Genomic DNA, 18,065 nt, shown 5'->3' on the forward strand with positions numbered 1-18,065 from the left:
TTTCTTTCCTTCTGAGAAATATGAATACTTAATGAAAATGCAATTATAAGTTCCAATTTATTTTTTATATTTTCTGCCACATTCAGATCCTCCGAGTCCATGTGGTATCAAAAGCTATCATCTCATAGATTTATCCAGTGTGGAATCAACATTCAGTAACACAACGGGGCAAACAGCCTCAAATCCCTACTCCACAACAGAGGAACATGTGACCTCTGCCTCATTTTTGGATGAAGATCTTATGTCACTTGGTTTGTAATTGTTCTGTTTCTGTGTTTTACTCTGGTGATATTGAATAATGACCGTGAACCTTGAGGTGTGCTGATTTTTTGTGTGTCTGATCATTGTTGTAATTCTAAATTTTAGTGGTTAAATTACTAAGTATGGTTTAAGTGGTAGAATTTAACCCAAATCTTAAATAATACCGTATCAACTGATCTGTGACACTATTTTTAGTGAAGTGCACAAAGTTGTTTACAAGATATAGTATAGTATGGTACTTTCACAAGTGGCTTAAATTTGTAGTGAACTTGAAAGATTGTATACACATTGATAGAATGTATACACAAGTTGATTAAAATGTCATTTTAATGTCCTATCACAAAGAATGACATCTGGATTTATTTCCTTGCTGAGAATTATCTTTTTGTGTAGGGATGTGATTTGTAGGTAGTTTCATTACACAATTCCCGTGAGTATTATGTGCAAGAAGCAGTATGTAATCTTTGGCTGCTTTTAGGTGAATCACTTTTAATGACTAACAACTTAGCTACATCAGTAAACTTATTGCAGATGCATTTAACACATTTAAATGCATTTAAGTCTTGTGTATATGAGGCACAATGCACCTGTTACATCTGCTTTCCAGTAGTAGATAAGTTTAGTAAATTAATTTAATCTATAAAGCTTTCAACAGCAAAAGTAAAATGAAAAATGTAGCATACGACCTCTGCAAACCCAACCAGGCTCAGTTATTGAGCAAATTGTTCCTTAAAATAAATTGTACATTATCCATTGAGGCATTATAGTTTTGTCATCCAATCCTTAATTTCACCAATGTGATCATCACCAGCAAATACAGTAGTGGAGAATGCTATCTGTTCTAAGTATTAATGCTTATTTACATATTGCATATATTTCTTTATTAAAATATTTTTATTCAAAAAATGAACAACAAGGTTTCTTCTTTTGGTAGTCTGAGATACAAATAATCAATTGCTCTGAACTCTTGCTATTTTAAATTTGCAATCAAATATCAAAAGCATTTTTGAACCCAATAATGTAGAAGTTGTTTACTTAATTTAAAAAAATGTAACAAAAAATGCTTTGTATTATTTTGTAATAAAGGAAACATGTTTGTTGCCTGTTTGCTGTGGTGCGTGCAGTAAAGGTGTGGTCAGGGTCAGGTGTTTTAAAATGATATTGTTCTGCTTTTCATACAGCTGGTGCATGTTGGTGAGCTTTGTGAGAATTCCACAAGTCATACTTCTCTCTTGAAGAGTTTAAGGATTCTTTTAAAGGGACTAGTGCAGACCTATAGCAGATGTAATGTTTAGCAGCAGCTATCTATTAGAGCACTGGAGAAGTAACCCTTCTAGTACTCAATTAAAAGTTTTTTGTCATTTTATAGACTAGTAGTCTAATTGGAGATTGTGCAATATGGTCTTTTGTCATGCTTATCATGTTACATGTCATTTTCAGGATTGAATGATCCTTTGGCACTGCCCCCTTTGCAGAGGATACCTGGATCAGAGTCATTTGATTTAGATCTGGTAAGGTGTACTTATATACCTGTTACATTTTTAACTTTGGGGTGCATTTATATAACTTTATATTGTATATTTTTTACTTGAATTGTTTATCTTTGATAAAAGTGTTAGGAAGAGTAATCTGTTTTGATGATTTAATGATTCTTGCAATTACTGCAGCAAAGTGTATCATTAAGCTGTCCCCATCAAGGTCAAGACTTTTTGACCATTGAAGAAGCATTAGAAATCTTTGCAAACATTATGTTGGTAATCCATTTGCCTCAGTGGATATTTGAAGGCTTAAATATAACTCATTATTCAATATGTACATTAAAGTATTGCTATGGTATATTATATTTTATAATGATTAATTTTAACACTGTAGAAAATGTGATGAAGCAGAATTTCACATTTAACTGTAAAGTGTTTCATGAGCCCATAATACCCAATGCACAAAACTGGTTTTTTTTCAGTTATCTTGTCATTGTCAATCTTTTGAATCATATTTCCACTTACTATAAGAATATAGAGCAGAAGAAACTGACTGCAGGATCTGGGAGCTGCATAAGATTGGATCCTTTTGAGACAAGCAGAACCTCCTTGTTGCACTGCAGTGAAATATCATTTACCCAACAGAATAAAAGGTAAGAAAATAAGAAACCTGGTACATACTATAAAAGGATCATTTGCAAATTTCTGTTTATACTAGATCCATTAAAACCACCACAGACTGAGATGTTTATTGATGAAGAAAAAAGCAATTTTTTTGTGACAGACAATGTTTAAATCAGCCATCGAGGACTTCCATGGCAGCATGTGGTTTTTCCAAACAATTTCATAATCAGTGATCACTCTTATTTTTCTACCAAATTCTGAAATATTTGTATTTTTTCCAAAACTTGAAATTTATAAGTTTGCTTTGTCTTTTCATTATAATTCCACTTTTGAGTTTTCTTCCTCAATTGTATCCAAACACTGACAACACTGTATGCTAAAGGGGAAAAATTACTTCAGTGCTGTATTTATCTATAGTATCTGCATATTAGTAATAAATGTTCCTTAATAAGCAGACAAGTGAAAATGGCAGTGAAGTAATTGCCCCACTGTACCGTTCAACATTGTTTCCACCTGTGGCTGCTGTGCTCACTGCAAATCCTCAGTATTTGAATATAATTAAGGGAGCAAATTCTATACAAAAGGATAAATTAAAAAGAAAACTGTCAAAGAACCATACACATTTAAAGCTTTGACTAATGAAAAAATAATTATTTGTGGATTTTCTAGATGTGTGTATAGGCCAGAAAGCTAAGAATAATACACTGCACGTGAAATTTGTTAGTATACTCAGCAGGCACAAGGTTTCTTGAGAACGAGGGGTCAAGACCACTGGTTTAAATGATGCATGAGTGTTTGTATATGGTATTTTTATACTAATGTTTATACACTTTTTTTAAGCTTCTAGCATCAGTCATGCACTTAAATGTAAACCCACTATACACAGCTGCTTGAAAGTGTGAACTTTTGTTGTGGGTCCATAAATCAATCCATCCATTATCCAACCCGCTGTATCCCAACTACAGGGTCACGGGGGTCTGCTGGAGCCAGTTCCAGCCAACACAGGGCTCAAGGCAGGAAACAAACCCCGGGCAGGGCACACCCACACACCAAGTACACACTAGGGACCATTTAGGATCGCCAGTGCACCTAATCTGCATGTCTTTGGACTGTGGGAGGAAACCAGAGCGCCCGGAGGAAACCCACGCAGACACGGAGAGAACATGCAAACTACATGCAAGGAGGACCCGGGAAGCGAACCCGGGTCTTCTAACTGTGAGGCAGCAGTGCTATCACTGCACCATCGTGCTGCCCGGGTCCATACATATTAATTTGAAACTAATTCATACTTAAATAAGAGAAGATATGTAAATAATCAGATTGTATGTATTATTTTGAGAAGTTGGCAGCATTAACAAGATCATTAAACATTTCCTAGCTAATATGCTAAAGTAAGTGATATTCTGATTTATAATCATCTAAATTGATTTTCAGTTGGTGTTGGGTGCACATTATGTATTATTAGCAAATCCTGCACAGGTTTTCTCCTAATAAATAAATAAATAAACTACAACTTTGAATCTTGATGTTATAATCATTGTTAAATGTGGATTGTTATTCCAATCTTAAGTTTTATCATGGTCTTTTGGACAGTCTGTGTTTAGCGCCACTCTAATACTGATCTAGCAGGCTGTTTTTACAAATCACAATCCTCCAGATATGTTTCTCATTCTCCAGATGAGTAGGATAGTTGCTAATAACAGTGATTATGAAAAATAGTCAAATTAAATGTATACAACATTATATTCCCAAACCTGCTTATGTCAGTTCAAGTTTGTTGGTGGCAGGTGACTATCCACCACCTACATCTACTTATTGTGCATGCTGCCTTTCATGGTGACAACTGAAAAGTTTATGCATAGTACAGTCTGTTACGTGAAAACTGCACCGAATAACACACATAAAGAAAAGTACAGTACATACATACTTTTATATAAAGAAAAATAATACATATTGATATAAAGAAAAGTACATATGTACTTTTGAATAATACACATAAAATAGAGTTTATTCATTAGACAGTTAAAGAAAAGTTCATGCATATTTCAATATCGATTTACTTGCCTTTTTAGCCCACTCTTGCAGTCCAGATCATGTTACACCCTGGATCATTCTCTTCTGTCCTCATCAAGTCAGAAACAAGCTGGAACTTCATCTTGTGCCCTTTCAACTGACATTGTACTGTCTGATATTTTTGTTTCACTGGATTCAGTAAAACCAAGTAAGTGAACAATCCCATGTCACTTTTATTTCTAATAATTTACTAAACTAGCCCGTTTTCGCCATTAAGGATGTTTGCAATAGAAATTCCAAAAATAAAATATGCTATTTTAAATGCTTGCATCAGTCCTCCAATTTTAGTTAACCATTGCAGCATGCAGGGACAACACCTAAACAGGACATTATTCCATATCATGGCACACTTGATCACACATTCAAGCCATTTTATTCCACAGTTAACACGTTATAAGAAGAAACTAATTTAAATAGAGACTGAGCATGTTAACACTTTCCCAGATGGTGTTTAAACAAGGGTCTAAATGATATTAGGTGACAACACTGTTTATGGTGCCACTTTTTTCACTGTTAATATCATATGTTTTGAACAATGAAAATGCCTTATGTAGTATTATCACTAATAGTTCATATGTATTTTATAAGATACAGGAGAATAAAATTACTATGAAATGTTTACATTTATCTGCCACCGGTGACTGTTAAAATTTGAATCTTACACTAAAATGTAACTTTGCTGAATTGATTCAGACTTATGTCCATTATAATCTCCTAATTTTGTATTCTTACTGCACCATAAATTAAAATTATTTCTATAAGTTTATGAAGTATTTGTGGTTTAAGCTCTGCTTAGTTTCCTGAGACCGCAAACCACATTTTGCATGATAACACAATAAACATCCTGAGCTAAATGAAGCTTGTTGATTATAAGACATGTTTTATTTGTACACCTTTAAATTATTTATTTATTATATCATTAACATCCAGTCTTTTAAGGTCTATCATAGAAAGCGGCAAGATACTAACTTGAATATAGCAAGAGGGAAAAGGGTATAGAATACTATCCATCAGCACATTTATAACCAAGAACACAAAATCAATCACAATCATTCATTTCACATATATTATGCATTGACTGTTTTGCTTTTTTTGTTTATCCATAAAAATAATTCTAGTGCACTGATTTAAAAACTGTGCTGGCCACAGCTTCTATTCATTTTATTGGTATGCCCATTTGAATTTTATGTAATTTAAAATTGTTCAAAATGTTTCCAGGGCAAGATCCAACCTGCAAAGTTTTCAATCGAGCTCCAGCCTCATTGGGGCAACATGTTTTAGGTGTACACCAAATTAACATCATTCTGGACCAAAATCTTTAAATGCCTATCAGATAGTCTTGGTGTCACAATCACCCCTAATCCTTTAACAAATATGTTTGGTGTACTCCCAGATGGGCTTAAAGTAGAGAAGGACAAACAAACTGCCTTTACTTCACTGATAGCACGTAGGCTTATCTTGCTCAGCTGGAAGAATCCTAGCCCACCTCTATTTGGTGGGTAACTGATGTTGTATACTATTTGAAATGGGGAAAAATTCTAATTCTCACTTAGAGGATGTGTTCAAAACTGTTTTAAAGCCTGGCTAGATCTAATCAATAACATTTTAGAATAAGCTTTTATATTGGGGGAAAAGGATTCTCTCCCCTCTCTTCTGCTCTTAAAGTTTTACTCTGGCAGTTGGCCTTCCTCACTTTCTCTTGGGTTAGGGTTGAATTGAATTTAGTTTTGTTAAATTTGACTTGTTTGTATGGAATGTTGCTTGCTTTTAATAAATTTAATAAAAAATAAAAAAAAATCTTTGCTTATGATTAAAACAAAATATTAACTTTTCTTCTAAAATGCTAGTTACATAATTTATCTGATTTTTTCACATAAATAACTTCTTATGTAGTAGTTGCACATCAATATCTTGTTTGTAATATATCTGATTTGGCTTTTAGGTTGTTTAAGCCTTTTTTTATGAAAAATTCATTCATTATGCTGTCCTGACTTTTGTCAAAGTATCAGATCTGCATGGTACTTAACAATAAATGACGCAGGAGCCCCGTTTCATCCTAGGGATTCCTATCCATGTAAAATCCAAAGGCTTTGTTTGACAAAGTAAGCCCCCAGTGCTGATGTTTTTCTATGATTTTTCACGTAAGCCACCCACATTGTAACATAGCTTTTATAACCTTTAGAATCAGAGGTATTGTTTCTGGTTAATTCACAGTATAAGGACATTTATTAGAATTTTTTATTATATTTTGAAAGTGGAATATAGAGGTAAATGTACTTTGTACCTCCTTTACTCTACCTATTGAATTAATACAGTATTTTATAAAAAAAGTAAGTAGTAGACATTTCCTGCTTTGAATTTTAATGTTGTTATGGGTTTAAATTGCAACTTAAAATGCATCTGACAAAGTCTCATTCAAAAGGTCTGTTTTTATTGAGTGTGTTATTGTAATTTCCATTTTCTGATTGGCATGTGTATGACACACACAGTCCTGCGGTGGGTTGGCACCCTGCCCAGGATTGTTTCCTGCCTTGTGCCCTGTGTTGGCTGGGATTGGCTCCAGCAGACCCCCGTGACCCTGTGTTCGGATTCGGCGGGTTGGAAAATGGATGGATGGATGGATGACACACACATTTAGTGAAAACCAGCCAGTACCATCAGATATGCTAATAGAACAGACTGCAAGCAGGAGACAGCAGAAGTGAAGCAGCGGTGCACTGTTTGTTTTTAAAACTATTAGGGGGTCTCCATAATTTATATGAGTATAAAATACAGTACTGTCAATGATATGGAGGCGCATAGAAGCCTATTGTACAATGAACGATGAAAACATTTTCTTTCCTATTACACAGTAGTCTTTTACTTTAAAGTTAATTGTGTACAGTTTCATAAATGTCTACTCAGAACACCTGCTATGGAAGTTTCCCTTTGTGGTAGGGCAATGATTTTTTGAGTCATGTCATAACCGTTTTTTGAAATTAAACCAAACTGCATTTTTATTTAATTTGTATTCAACACTATCACAAAAGGATACAGTAGGCTGTATTGTTTAAAGGAGTAATATCCTTTAAGTGGCTCTGAGGCTAGAGATCTGCACTGGCAATCGGAAGGTTGCCAGTTCGAATCCAGTAAATGCCAATAGCGACTCTGCTCTGTTGGGCCCTTGAGCAACGCCCTTAACCTGCAATTGCTGAGTGCTTTGAGTAGTGAGAAAAGCGCTATATAAATGCAAAGAATTATTATTAATTATTTATTTTAATATTTATTAATGTAGTTCTTGGAAGAGTAGTTTTGTAGTTCCTAGTTTGGACCATTCAATTCAGTTTATTTTTGTATAGCACTCAACACAGAATGCTGCGATAAGTTCCCAAGTAAAACGTAAATACAAACTGTACAAATTACTGATTATGTAATGAGCGGCAGGGTTCGCTTCCCGGGTCCTCCCTGCGTGGAGTTTGCATGTTCTCCCCATGTCCGCGTGGGTTTCCTCCGGGTACTCCGGTTTCCTCCCACAGTCCAAAGACATGCAAGTTAGGTGCATTGGCGATTCTAAATTGTCCCTAGTGTGTGCTTGGTGTGTGTGTGCGCGCCCTGTGGTGGGCTGGCGCCCTGCCCAGGGTTTGTTTCCTGCCTTGCGCCCTGTGTTGGCTGGGATTGGCTCCAGCAGACCCCCGTGACCCTGTAGATATAGCGGGTTGGATAATGGATGGATGGATGGATGATTATGTAATGAGTATGCATAAAGGCACAGATTTGTTTATAAACAGATGGGAAAACAAAGTAGTTTGAAACTGTTAAATATGAATTGATCCTAGCAATATATATCCAATCAACATCAATTGTTGAACTATGGTCAGTTAACAAACAACAGAGAAAAACAAAAACTCCAGTCAACAGTATCCCTGGAGAAAATAAACCTCTGGGTGGCTCGTGGCCAATTCTAGAAAAATACAAAGAGAAATTTAGACACTCCCTCCTGGACATTCTACAGTAGAGTCTGTGCTGTGCCATCTAATCTGATGAAAGAATCTTTCCATCCATTGGTTCCAAAGCTACCAGTATTTCAAGTGTCTTTTTCATGGGTAGGAAAACATTTTGGCAGTAGTGAAGTGGCATTAAGTGCCACAGCAGGCTACCAAGGAGAGAAACAGAATAGAGGAGGGTTAGTTATGGTTCATAATTATTTTAATGCTTATATTTTTGTATAAAGGACTAACAAAGAGAGATGTGATATGTACAGCTAATCATCATTTCTAATCGGTGTGTGGTAGACTAAAATAGTGAGTCTTCAGCTTGGATTTAAAAGCTGAGACTGAGGGAGCATCTCTTATATAAGCGGGCAGGTCATTCCACAGCTTCGGAGCCCAATTAAAGCTACTCCTCCTAATTTTACTTTGTTAATCTTTGGAATCAACTTGTTGACTTTTGCACCTGAAGCTTGATGGAAAAAGAATATATACTACTACAAATCCATCCTTTCCTGAAACTTTGCAACCATAATTTGTATTATCTACTATACTGTACAGTATTATAAAATTCTACTGTCTTTGTGTGTGTGTGTGTGTGTGTTTCTGGTCCCTCTGAGCAATCTGGTTGGTCAGTTTGACTTTGGTGACGTGATTGACAGAGAAGCTGCTGGGCAAGACATGTTGAGGCACACGAGGAGGAGTCAAGGTTTTTGAGGCACAGTGAGAGTCGCTTTCAAAGATGGAAAGTATCTGCAAAAATACAAATGATTTTTTCATAATGGGTAGCGTGGGCCCGTCTGACAGACTCTGAGAAGCAGGCTTTATGGGAACGCTTTCGAGAGAATGAGCGTTAGAGGTTCAGACACACATGGATACTGAGGAGTGCAAGGAAGGTACACATAGGACTAGAGATATGAAATATTTTTTTAATTTATTATCCGTCTTCTACAGGTAATATATCTAGGTGTAAATCTTTATGTAGAATAAGAGCGTACCTCTTTTCACAAGAAAAGATACAATACCATACATTTTGAATATTCAGGCCACAGCTGTGCAGCAGATATTAAAGTATTTCTACTTGGCCACCAAGGTTGTCTCCAAGCTAGAATTCCTTTCATGTGAGTGTTACTTCCACACATTTTCATTAGTTTCCTCTCTCAATCTAAAGACAAACAGTCACATCATTGGTTGGCAGTGAATGACCCTGAGTTAAGTGCATGTGCATGTCTTTCATTGTTCTCTGCAGTGCACTTGTGTTCCATCTAGGGTTACTTCTTGCTTTGGGCTTTTTTTTGCTGTGCTTCCTCTTAATCCTGAATTGAAAGTAAATACCTGGATTCATAGATTATTTATTTACACTAAGTGTTTTTCATCTTAAGACCATTAAATAAAAATGTAGCTGGGAAATGTGTATAGTTGAAAACCTAACTTTTGAGTACTTCAAAGCATTAAGCACTTGAGAGCATATATACTTTTATGCAAATACCTTATTGTGCATTTTCTTCCTGCAGGTAATATTCAGCCAATTACAGCGTATGATAAAAATGGTTTTAGAGTCATGCTGCACCTTGCTAAAGATCCCCCACCTGGGAGGCCTGACGTGCTAGTAATTGTAATTTCCATGCTGAGCACTTCTCCTTTTCCAGTGAAGAATATTTTATTTCAGGCAGCTGTGCCAAAGGTAAGAGCTTTAGTATAACACTTTTACAAAACTTGATATTAATTTGAACAATGCTGAAAAAAACTAGATCCAGAAAGCCATTGTGCCAGCAAATTTGGCCATGTCAGTTTATTTATCCATTCATCCATCCATTTTCTATGCCAGTTTATCTAGTTCAGAGATACAGGAGCCACAGCCTAACCTGGCTGCATCATGCATAAGGCAGCAACCAATCTGTAAGGGAAGGCAGTCGTTCACTGGGCACACTTGTTCATACTACTAATGCACACTTCTAACTCACTATTTAGAATTGGCAGATAACCTTGTGCACATATCTATAGGATGTGAGAGGAAAACTGGAGTTCCTGGAGAAAAACTTGGAAGAATATGGGAAGAATTAGCAAACTTCACGTAAACAGTGAAAAGTCCAGGAAACCCGCTCTTACTTTTTCTTAAAATATGCTAACTGGATCAACTATAAAACAGCCATTAGTGTTTGTGTACACATGTCTTGTGACTGGCCTGCAGTTCATGTCTGCTCTGCGTAGAATGGAGAGTCATTTAATAACTGTTAGATGGTCATCTGGTCAGGGCTCAAGGGGTCCACCTGGTCTCTGCTATTGGTCCCATTGTTTGTAGAAACATTCAAGTTCTGGATTACACTTGACTGTATCTTGAATCTTTAGACTAGACCACTGTATTGGGTTGGTTTCTGTCTTGCCTGATGCTGTGTTCAGGAAGTGGACAGATGAAGGTAACTTTAACCTCTCTAAGTCTAAAAGACTGGTGTTTATTAAAATTTTGTAACAAGCATCTCTCTATGCCATAATGGTGAACAAAATATCATAATTGGTGTTAATAGTCAAATACAGTATATCAGAGGTATCTCTAATGTTTGTGATTCATTATTTTGAAAAGCATGCTTTCTTGAAAAAAAAATACCCAGGTTACATTAAAAGCCCAACAAAGAATTTCATAATGTCTCAAATATTCTAATTTTCTAAGAATTGATTTAACCATTCAGTTTTAATATAATACTTTATTTCAGTATTTTTTCTGCCACAGCTGAATTTTCTTTGATAACTAAATAACATTTTCTGTTGTACAGCTCCACCATCCTACACCAACAATGAATAAATCTCCATGCCCACATCACAGAAATGTAGTTGTAATAGTAGCACTGTCAGGTATACAGAGAAGAGTCATATTCTCAATCATATGTCCAAGAAACATGCAGTACATTTCCACTCTCTGGTGCCATGATAAACAAGACTGTGTTAAAACATGTTACTGCATTTTATTTAATGGAAAATATGAATCAGTTCACCTGATGTACTCCATACCCCTATTTTGTTCAGTTACAGTGCATCCGGAAAGTATTCACAGTGCATCACTTTTTCCACATTTTGTTATCTTACAGCCTTATTCCAAAATGGATTAAATTCATTTTTTTCCTCAGAATTCTACATACAACACCCCATAATGACAACGTGAAAAAAGTTTGAGATTTTTGCAAATTTATTAAAAATAAAAAAATTGAGAAATCACGTGTACATAAGTATTCACAGCCTTTGCCATGAAGCTCAAAACTGAGCTCAGGTACATCCTGTTTCCCCTGATCATCCTTGAGATGTTTCTGCAGCTTAATTGGAGTCCACCTGTGGTAAATTCAGTTGATTGGACATGATTTGGAAAGGCACACACCTGTCTATGTAAGGTCCCACAGTTGACAGTTCATGTTAGAGCACAAACCAAGCATGAAGTCAAAGGAATTATCTGTAGACCTCCGAGACAGGATTGTCTTGAGGCACAAATCTGGGGAAGGTTACAGAAAAATTTCTGCTGCTTTGAAGGTCCCAATGAGCACAGTGGCCTCCATCATCTGTAAGTGGAAGAAGTCTGAAACCACCAGGACTCTTCCTAGAGCTGGCCGGCCATCTAAACTGAGCGATCGGGGGAGAAGGGCCTTAGTCAGGGAGGTGACCAAGAACCTGATGGTCACTCTGTCAGAGCTCCAGAGGTCCTCTGTAGAGAGAGGAGAAACTTCCAGAAGGACAACCATCTCTGCAGCAATCCACCAATCAGGCCTGTATGGTAGAGTGGCCAGACGGAAGCCACTCCTTAGTAAAAGGCACATGGCAACCCGCCTGGAGTTTGCCAAAAGGCACCTGAAGAAAATTCTCTGGTCTGATGAGACAAAGATTGAACTCTTTGGTGTGAATGCCAGGCGTCCCGTTTAGAGGAAACCAGGCACCGTTCATCACCAGGCCAATACCATCCCTACAATGAAGCATGGTGGTGGCAGCATCATGCTGTGGGGATGTTTTTCAGTGGCAGGGACTATGAGACTAGTCAGGATAAAGGGAAAGATGACTGCAGCAATGTACAGAGACATCCTGGATGAAAACCTGCTCCAGAGCGCACTTGACCACAGACTGGGGCGACGGTTCATCTTTCAGCAGGACAACGACCCTAAGCACATAGCCATGATATCAAAGGAGTGGCTTCAGGACAACTCTGTGAATGTCCTTGAGTGGCCCAGCCAGAGCCCAGACTTGAATCCGATTGAACATCTCTGGAGAGATCTTAAAATGGCTGTGCACCGACGCTTCCCATCCAACCTGAAGGAGCTTGAGAGGTGCTGCAAAGAGGAATGGGCGAAACTGGCCAAGGATAGGTGTGCCAAGCTTGTGGCATCATATTCAAAAAGACTTGAGGCTGTAATTGCTGCCAAAGGTGCATCGACAAAGTATTGAGCAAAGGCTGTGAATACTTATGTACATGGGATTTCTCAGTTTTTTTATTTTTAATAAATTTGCAAAAAACCTCAAGTAAACTTTTTTCACGTTGTCATTATGGGGTGTTGTGTGTAGAATTCTGAGGAAAAAAATGAATTTAATCCATTTTGGAATAAGGCTGTAACATAACAAAATGTGGAAAAAGTGATGCGCTGTGAATACTTTCCGGATGCACTGTATGCTTCTAGTTCCTGAAACCTTCTGAAGAAATTGAAATGTTCAGCATAATTGACTTTAGTTCTTGAGGACAATTTTAAATTCTTTTACATAATGAAAATGAGCATATTAAATAATACAGCTTTGTATCCCCAAGCAGAATTATTTTTCTCATGGACAAAAAAAATCTCTGCATATTAACAAACACTTGCTGAAAAGCTAATTGATGTGTAGTTCCTCATAAAATAAAATCTGCATTGTAGGCCATGACAATCAAGCTGCTGCCTGCCAGTGGGTCAGAACTCCCAGGTTTTAACCCTGTACTTCCTCCATCTGTCATCTCTCAGATCATGCTTCTGGCCAATCCCAAGAAGGTAAGTGAATTGGTTTTCTATATAGTACAGATCATGTAGTTCTCTTTTTCTCTTGAAGTTTGTATAAAATTCTACTCTTGAAATACTAACTTACCGTAAGTGTTACTACTGTACGGATTTTGTAAGTAGCCAAAGATTAATGGCTGCATACTAAAATATGTGAATTACAACTTTCTAGTGAAGCGTAGGTTTTTGTGTCATACCCAAGTAGGAATTGATGCAAAAACCCACAAAATTGAGTGCTTCTGAGATGGGTGTTGCAAAACAAAATGTTTTCTAAGCTAAAGAGAAAGTTAACTTTTTCCCCGAAGTCTATAAACACAAATAATATCATGTTTTGGCAGTTACTTGTCACATTTTATCCATGTATTAAATTAGGCCCAATCTCATTAATTAATATCTGTTGTCATCTGCTGGACAGAAATAAATATGGAACAAAGAAAGCGTAAAATAAAAATGCTATTGCAGATGCAATGTGTGTCAAATTAATATTTTCGCAAGGCCTGCCTGAATCTGGAGTTGACCAACCAAATAAATGTGGGGTCAATATATGGCAACATATACAGTATGGCATGTCTGTACCATTTCTAGCCCAAGACTCTTTTGGAATATTAGTATTTTATTGCAACTTCTAGAGAATAATGATCAAAGTCATTGACTCAGGAAATATGTGAAAAGGCCTTCTATTATTACAGTATTTTTCTAGGTTAATATACATACATATTATTGGATTCATCATCTATTTTTGGTTGCAAGTGCTAGTATTTTTTGCAGTTTTTACATTGCCTCCTACAGTGCTAATATATTACATTTGGTAGACACTCATGAATATTATAAAACAATTACTTGATTAAAATCAGCTTGGAGTTAAAAGCAAATTAAAGGAAGGCAAAGGTTAAAAGAGAAAAAAGAAAAAATCTTGGGTGTTAACATAATAAATTACATTGAGCAAAGGACATTTTTTTTTGTCTCACTAAGGGGAAACATGAAAGGGATGCTGCAGTTTGAATATTACTAGGTACTTAGAAACAGAAGAGTAAGCCTTCCATAAAGATCATAAAAATAAAACTAGTCAAAGTGTTTGCAGATTTTATCGTCTTTTATTCAAAAGGTTTACTACTCCCTGCTGAAGTGTAGTAGGACTTAACCTCTCACACATGAACTAGACACTCACACTAGGACAGTTTAGAATCACCTCTTAACGTTGACGTCTTCACAGACATTTGAGGACAACCCATCAAGGCTGCACACAGAGAGTGGACAAAATTTGGTTTCAAACCCAACTCGATGGATCTGTGAGACAGCCATACTAGCTGCTATGCTGCCATGCAACATGTATAGTTCTTCAGATATTTAGGAGTAAGAAAACAGGTTTTCAATAAATATATTGTCATCCACTGTAAACCGGCAGAATTGCACACAGTTTGTTGGTTTGCCTTGGTAGAGTCCTAGGGTGACCTTACTTTCTCTTTAAAACATAGACCTTAACTGAATGCTTCAAATCCCATCTATAACTTTGTATGTTTATTCTTGCCAGCCAAGCCACTGTCAGAAGTGGTGTACTGTATGCTTTTGTGTGACTGCTATTGTAGTTCAAAAATTTGTTTTACATCTGTAATCCTGAGCAATTAGATCACCAGATCAGACAGGGCCAGAAAGTTACACATTTATTCATGTATTATATATAATATGCCCAGATATATTCAGAATATGTATGAATGTAGGCAAAATATTATTAATACAACCTGGACAATAGGCTACCAGGTGACTGTCTGTCTTGGCATGTTCATTGGTCTCTGGCCCAATATGGTCCAGCATGACTCTTGCAAGTAATGACCTTCTCCATGAATGGAACAGCTGACAGGTATTTTTGGCTCTCTTATCAACCCTTCATTTAAGTCCAGTCAGGTCGTCCTTGACATGCCTCTTGGACAAGTGGGGTCTGTTTATAATACATCTCTTTAGCACGACTCAGCCCCATGTGTCAGCCCAGTCCAGCTGCTGGATTGTTCACATGCTTTCATCCCAGCCACTGGTTTTCACCCAGGCTAGCTGGTAACTCAGTTTCTGCTTAAGAATTTCATCACAGGCCTCCTTCAAGAAGGTCAAACTTGTACCATAGCAAGAACTGGCCTATCCAGCTTCCCTGCCTTTTAAAATTAGATATTGTTGGACATAAAAAAACATCAACCTGTATGCTCTCCATTATAACTATGTTGAAGTCAAATGAAAGTAATACTGAATATTTTATTGTTCATTTTAAAGTGCACTCTGGATCTGGGAAAAAAAAATTAGCCATCTGTTCACATTCATTCTGCTAGAATTCTGAATGCGCTAGTGTCTTCACATCTGCACTACAGCAGAAACCTAAAATGAACATTGATGTTTTAGGAAATAATTTCATTTTTGAAAAGAGGTTGTGAGAAAATCTTAACTGTGAAGTGACACCAACATCTTTGGAAAAAGTGTCACAGCAAATAAAAAACAATGGATAGAGGGGATAGAAAAAAAAACTAAAACTAAATCTAGTTGACACTATTTTGAGATACAATGTTGTTAACTTTTACCAGTACTCCTATTGTCTTCCACCTGTTTAATACCTGCTTCCTCCATGTAAATGATTTGAGAATCCTTACCTTTTGACCATATCCTCAAAAGTATGTGTTTTCTATTTTCATCTAGGAAATAATACGGTTACGATACAAGCTGAACTTCACACAAGGCAGCACTGTCTTCAGCGAGCTGGGAGAGGTGGACCAGTTCCCCGAGATGAGCTCCCAGGCAAACATCTGAAGAAAAGAAAGAAAAAATGTTGAACTCTGTAGTCCGACCTCGACGGAGCTGGTGCAAGGTTACTTTGTGTGTCCATGCCAAATATTAGGTCTACATAAAATATATTTATACTGTTAAGTTATGTAAGAAATTGAGAAATTTAAAATTACTGAAATATTTATTTTCTGAAGAACTTTGAATATAGAATGTCTTATTTTTTATTACACTGTGTCCAGTATCAACAAAAATGCTAAAGTAATGAAGGAGTCTGTAAAGCATCTTGATAGAAATGATTTGTCTCAGATTGTCGGTGGCCTTCATTACCACGAAAAGAAAAGTATTAAAGCAGCCAGACTAAACCCAAGGAAAAAGTTTAGAAAAATAGAGAGTTACAAAAATGGAACACTGGGGGGCATCTTGGGTAGATGTGGTCTGGTAGATCAAGCACCTTAATCCAGATAGCATGTTCAGTGATTTTACAGTCAGTCTTAAATTATTTTTACTGGATTGCACTTAGCTGTTCAGAGCATTTAAGATTAATAGCTGCTTCTTAAACCAGCAGTATGCAAAGCCATTACGGCCCTCCTTGAAATTGTGCTGCTCAGAAATCAGCAGGATTTCAAAGAAGTGTCTAAGATGAGAGGAGGTCATTTCTTAAATGCAGGGAATCCCACTCAGATGACTTCTTTATGTTTACAATACCCTACTGCTGTTGTAAAAAGTCTTCATTAATTTTATCCCTATTGTTAACGTTTTGCCATTAAGAGTATACAGTACACACATAACTGCATTGTACTTTGTGCTCTTAGCATCACGTAAAACTGTTGGCAAGTGGACTGAAGGCTGTCCTTCCCAGCTCAGTATTATACTTAGCACAATGGTAGCATGACATTTTAGGTGCCATATGAGTAGCAAGGAACATGAAATTTCTGTGTGTTGTAGAAGAAAGTGTAAAATAAAAATGCTATTGCAGATGGATTGTGTGTTGAATGAATATTTTCATAAGGCCTGCCTGAATTTGGAGTTGGCTCAAAGATGGAGAATACCAGTACAATCATTGAGCAGAGAAGATGTGTGACACTAGAGGGCGCTGTCGCTCCTCTAAACCCCACAGACAAACGTCCAGACACCAGGTAAAAGTACCAGAAATAATTTTAATTTCTTCTTTTCTCAATTGTGCCACAGTGCACCGCAATCACCACCATAAACCAATCAATAAACAATAATAATAGAAATATAATAAATCAATCCTCTACTCCCAGCAGCTCTGTCACACTACCTCCCAACTCTGGCTCCGCTTGCTGGGTTTCCCATAGTCCTTTAAATAGTCCTTGACCCGGAAGTGCCCCTGTCCTTCTGTCCATGTGATTCTCTAGCACTTCCGGGTCAGATAAAGAGTTACATTTTTCTTCAGCCCGGAAGTACTTCTGTTCTTCCGTCGTCGTGACTTGGGAGTACTTCTGGGCTATACGGGAAACAACAATCCCCACCGTCTCCCTGCAGCGTCACACGGCAGCACCCAGCAGGGCTGTGAAGCTGAACTCCATCTTTCATGATGACTGTGGGAATCCGGGGCACCTCTAGGCTGCAGGGAAGGCGCCATCTAGCGTCTTGGATGTGTCAGCTGGGATCAGCTGCCGGCCGTCCATCACAGATGCCATGGGGATCTCTGTGTGCTACTCCTTTCCAGGCTGCTCACTATTGGAGGCATCCCTTTTCAACAGTCTACCCCCGTGGGACAGAAATGACAGTCTACTCTACTTATACCAGGTGCCTTCTATTTACGTTATTTTTCCTTGGTCACCGAAGAAATATAGGAGCTAAATGCAAAGAAGTATTTATTAAGTATTAAATGAACACTCAGGTCTAAAAGTCAAAAAGCTTCACACCAATCAAATAAA

At 37.1% G+C, this 18,065-nt stretch overlaps 1 protein-coding gene across 1 annotated transcript in view; it reads left to right on the forward strand.

Moving 5' to 3' along the window:
- Window positions 1–17,142, forward strand: part of LOC114661233 (ADP-ribosylation factor-binding protein GGA1-like) — a 52,728-nt gene extending 35,586 nt beyond the window's left edge. Inside the window, exons 11-17 of the mRNA XM_028814446.2 lie at window positions 87–251; window positions 1,702–1,772; window positions 2,271–2,392; window positions 4,436–4,584; window positions 9,916–10,085; window positions 13,282–13,392; window positions 16,075–17,142. Coding sequence (XP_028670279.1) covers window positions 87–251; window positions 1,702–1,772; window positions 2,271–2,392; window positions 4,436–4,584; window positions 9,916–10,085; window positions 13,282–13,392; window positions 16,075–16,185 — 899 coding nt within the window. The 3' untranslated portion in view covers window positions 16,186–17,142. The remainder of the gene's footprint in view (window positions 1–86; window positions 252–1,701; window positions 1,773–2,270; window positions 2,393–4,435; window positions 4,585–9,915; window positions 10,086–13,281; window positions 13,393–16,074) is intronic.
- The last annotated feature ends 923 nt before the right edge of the window (window positions 17,143–18,065 follow it).

Source organism: Erpetoichthys calabaricus, chromosome 11, assembly GCF_900747795.2.
Source record: "Erpetoichthys calabaricus chromosome 11, fErpCal1.3, whole genome shotgun sequence".
In the NCBI taxonomy this organism is placed as follows: domain Eukaryota; kingdom Metazoa; phylum Chordata; class Cladistia; order Polypteriformes; family Polypteridae; genus Erpetoichthys; species Erpetoichthys calabaricus.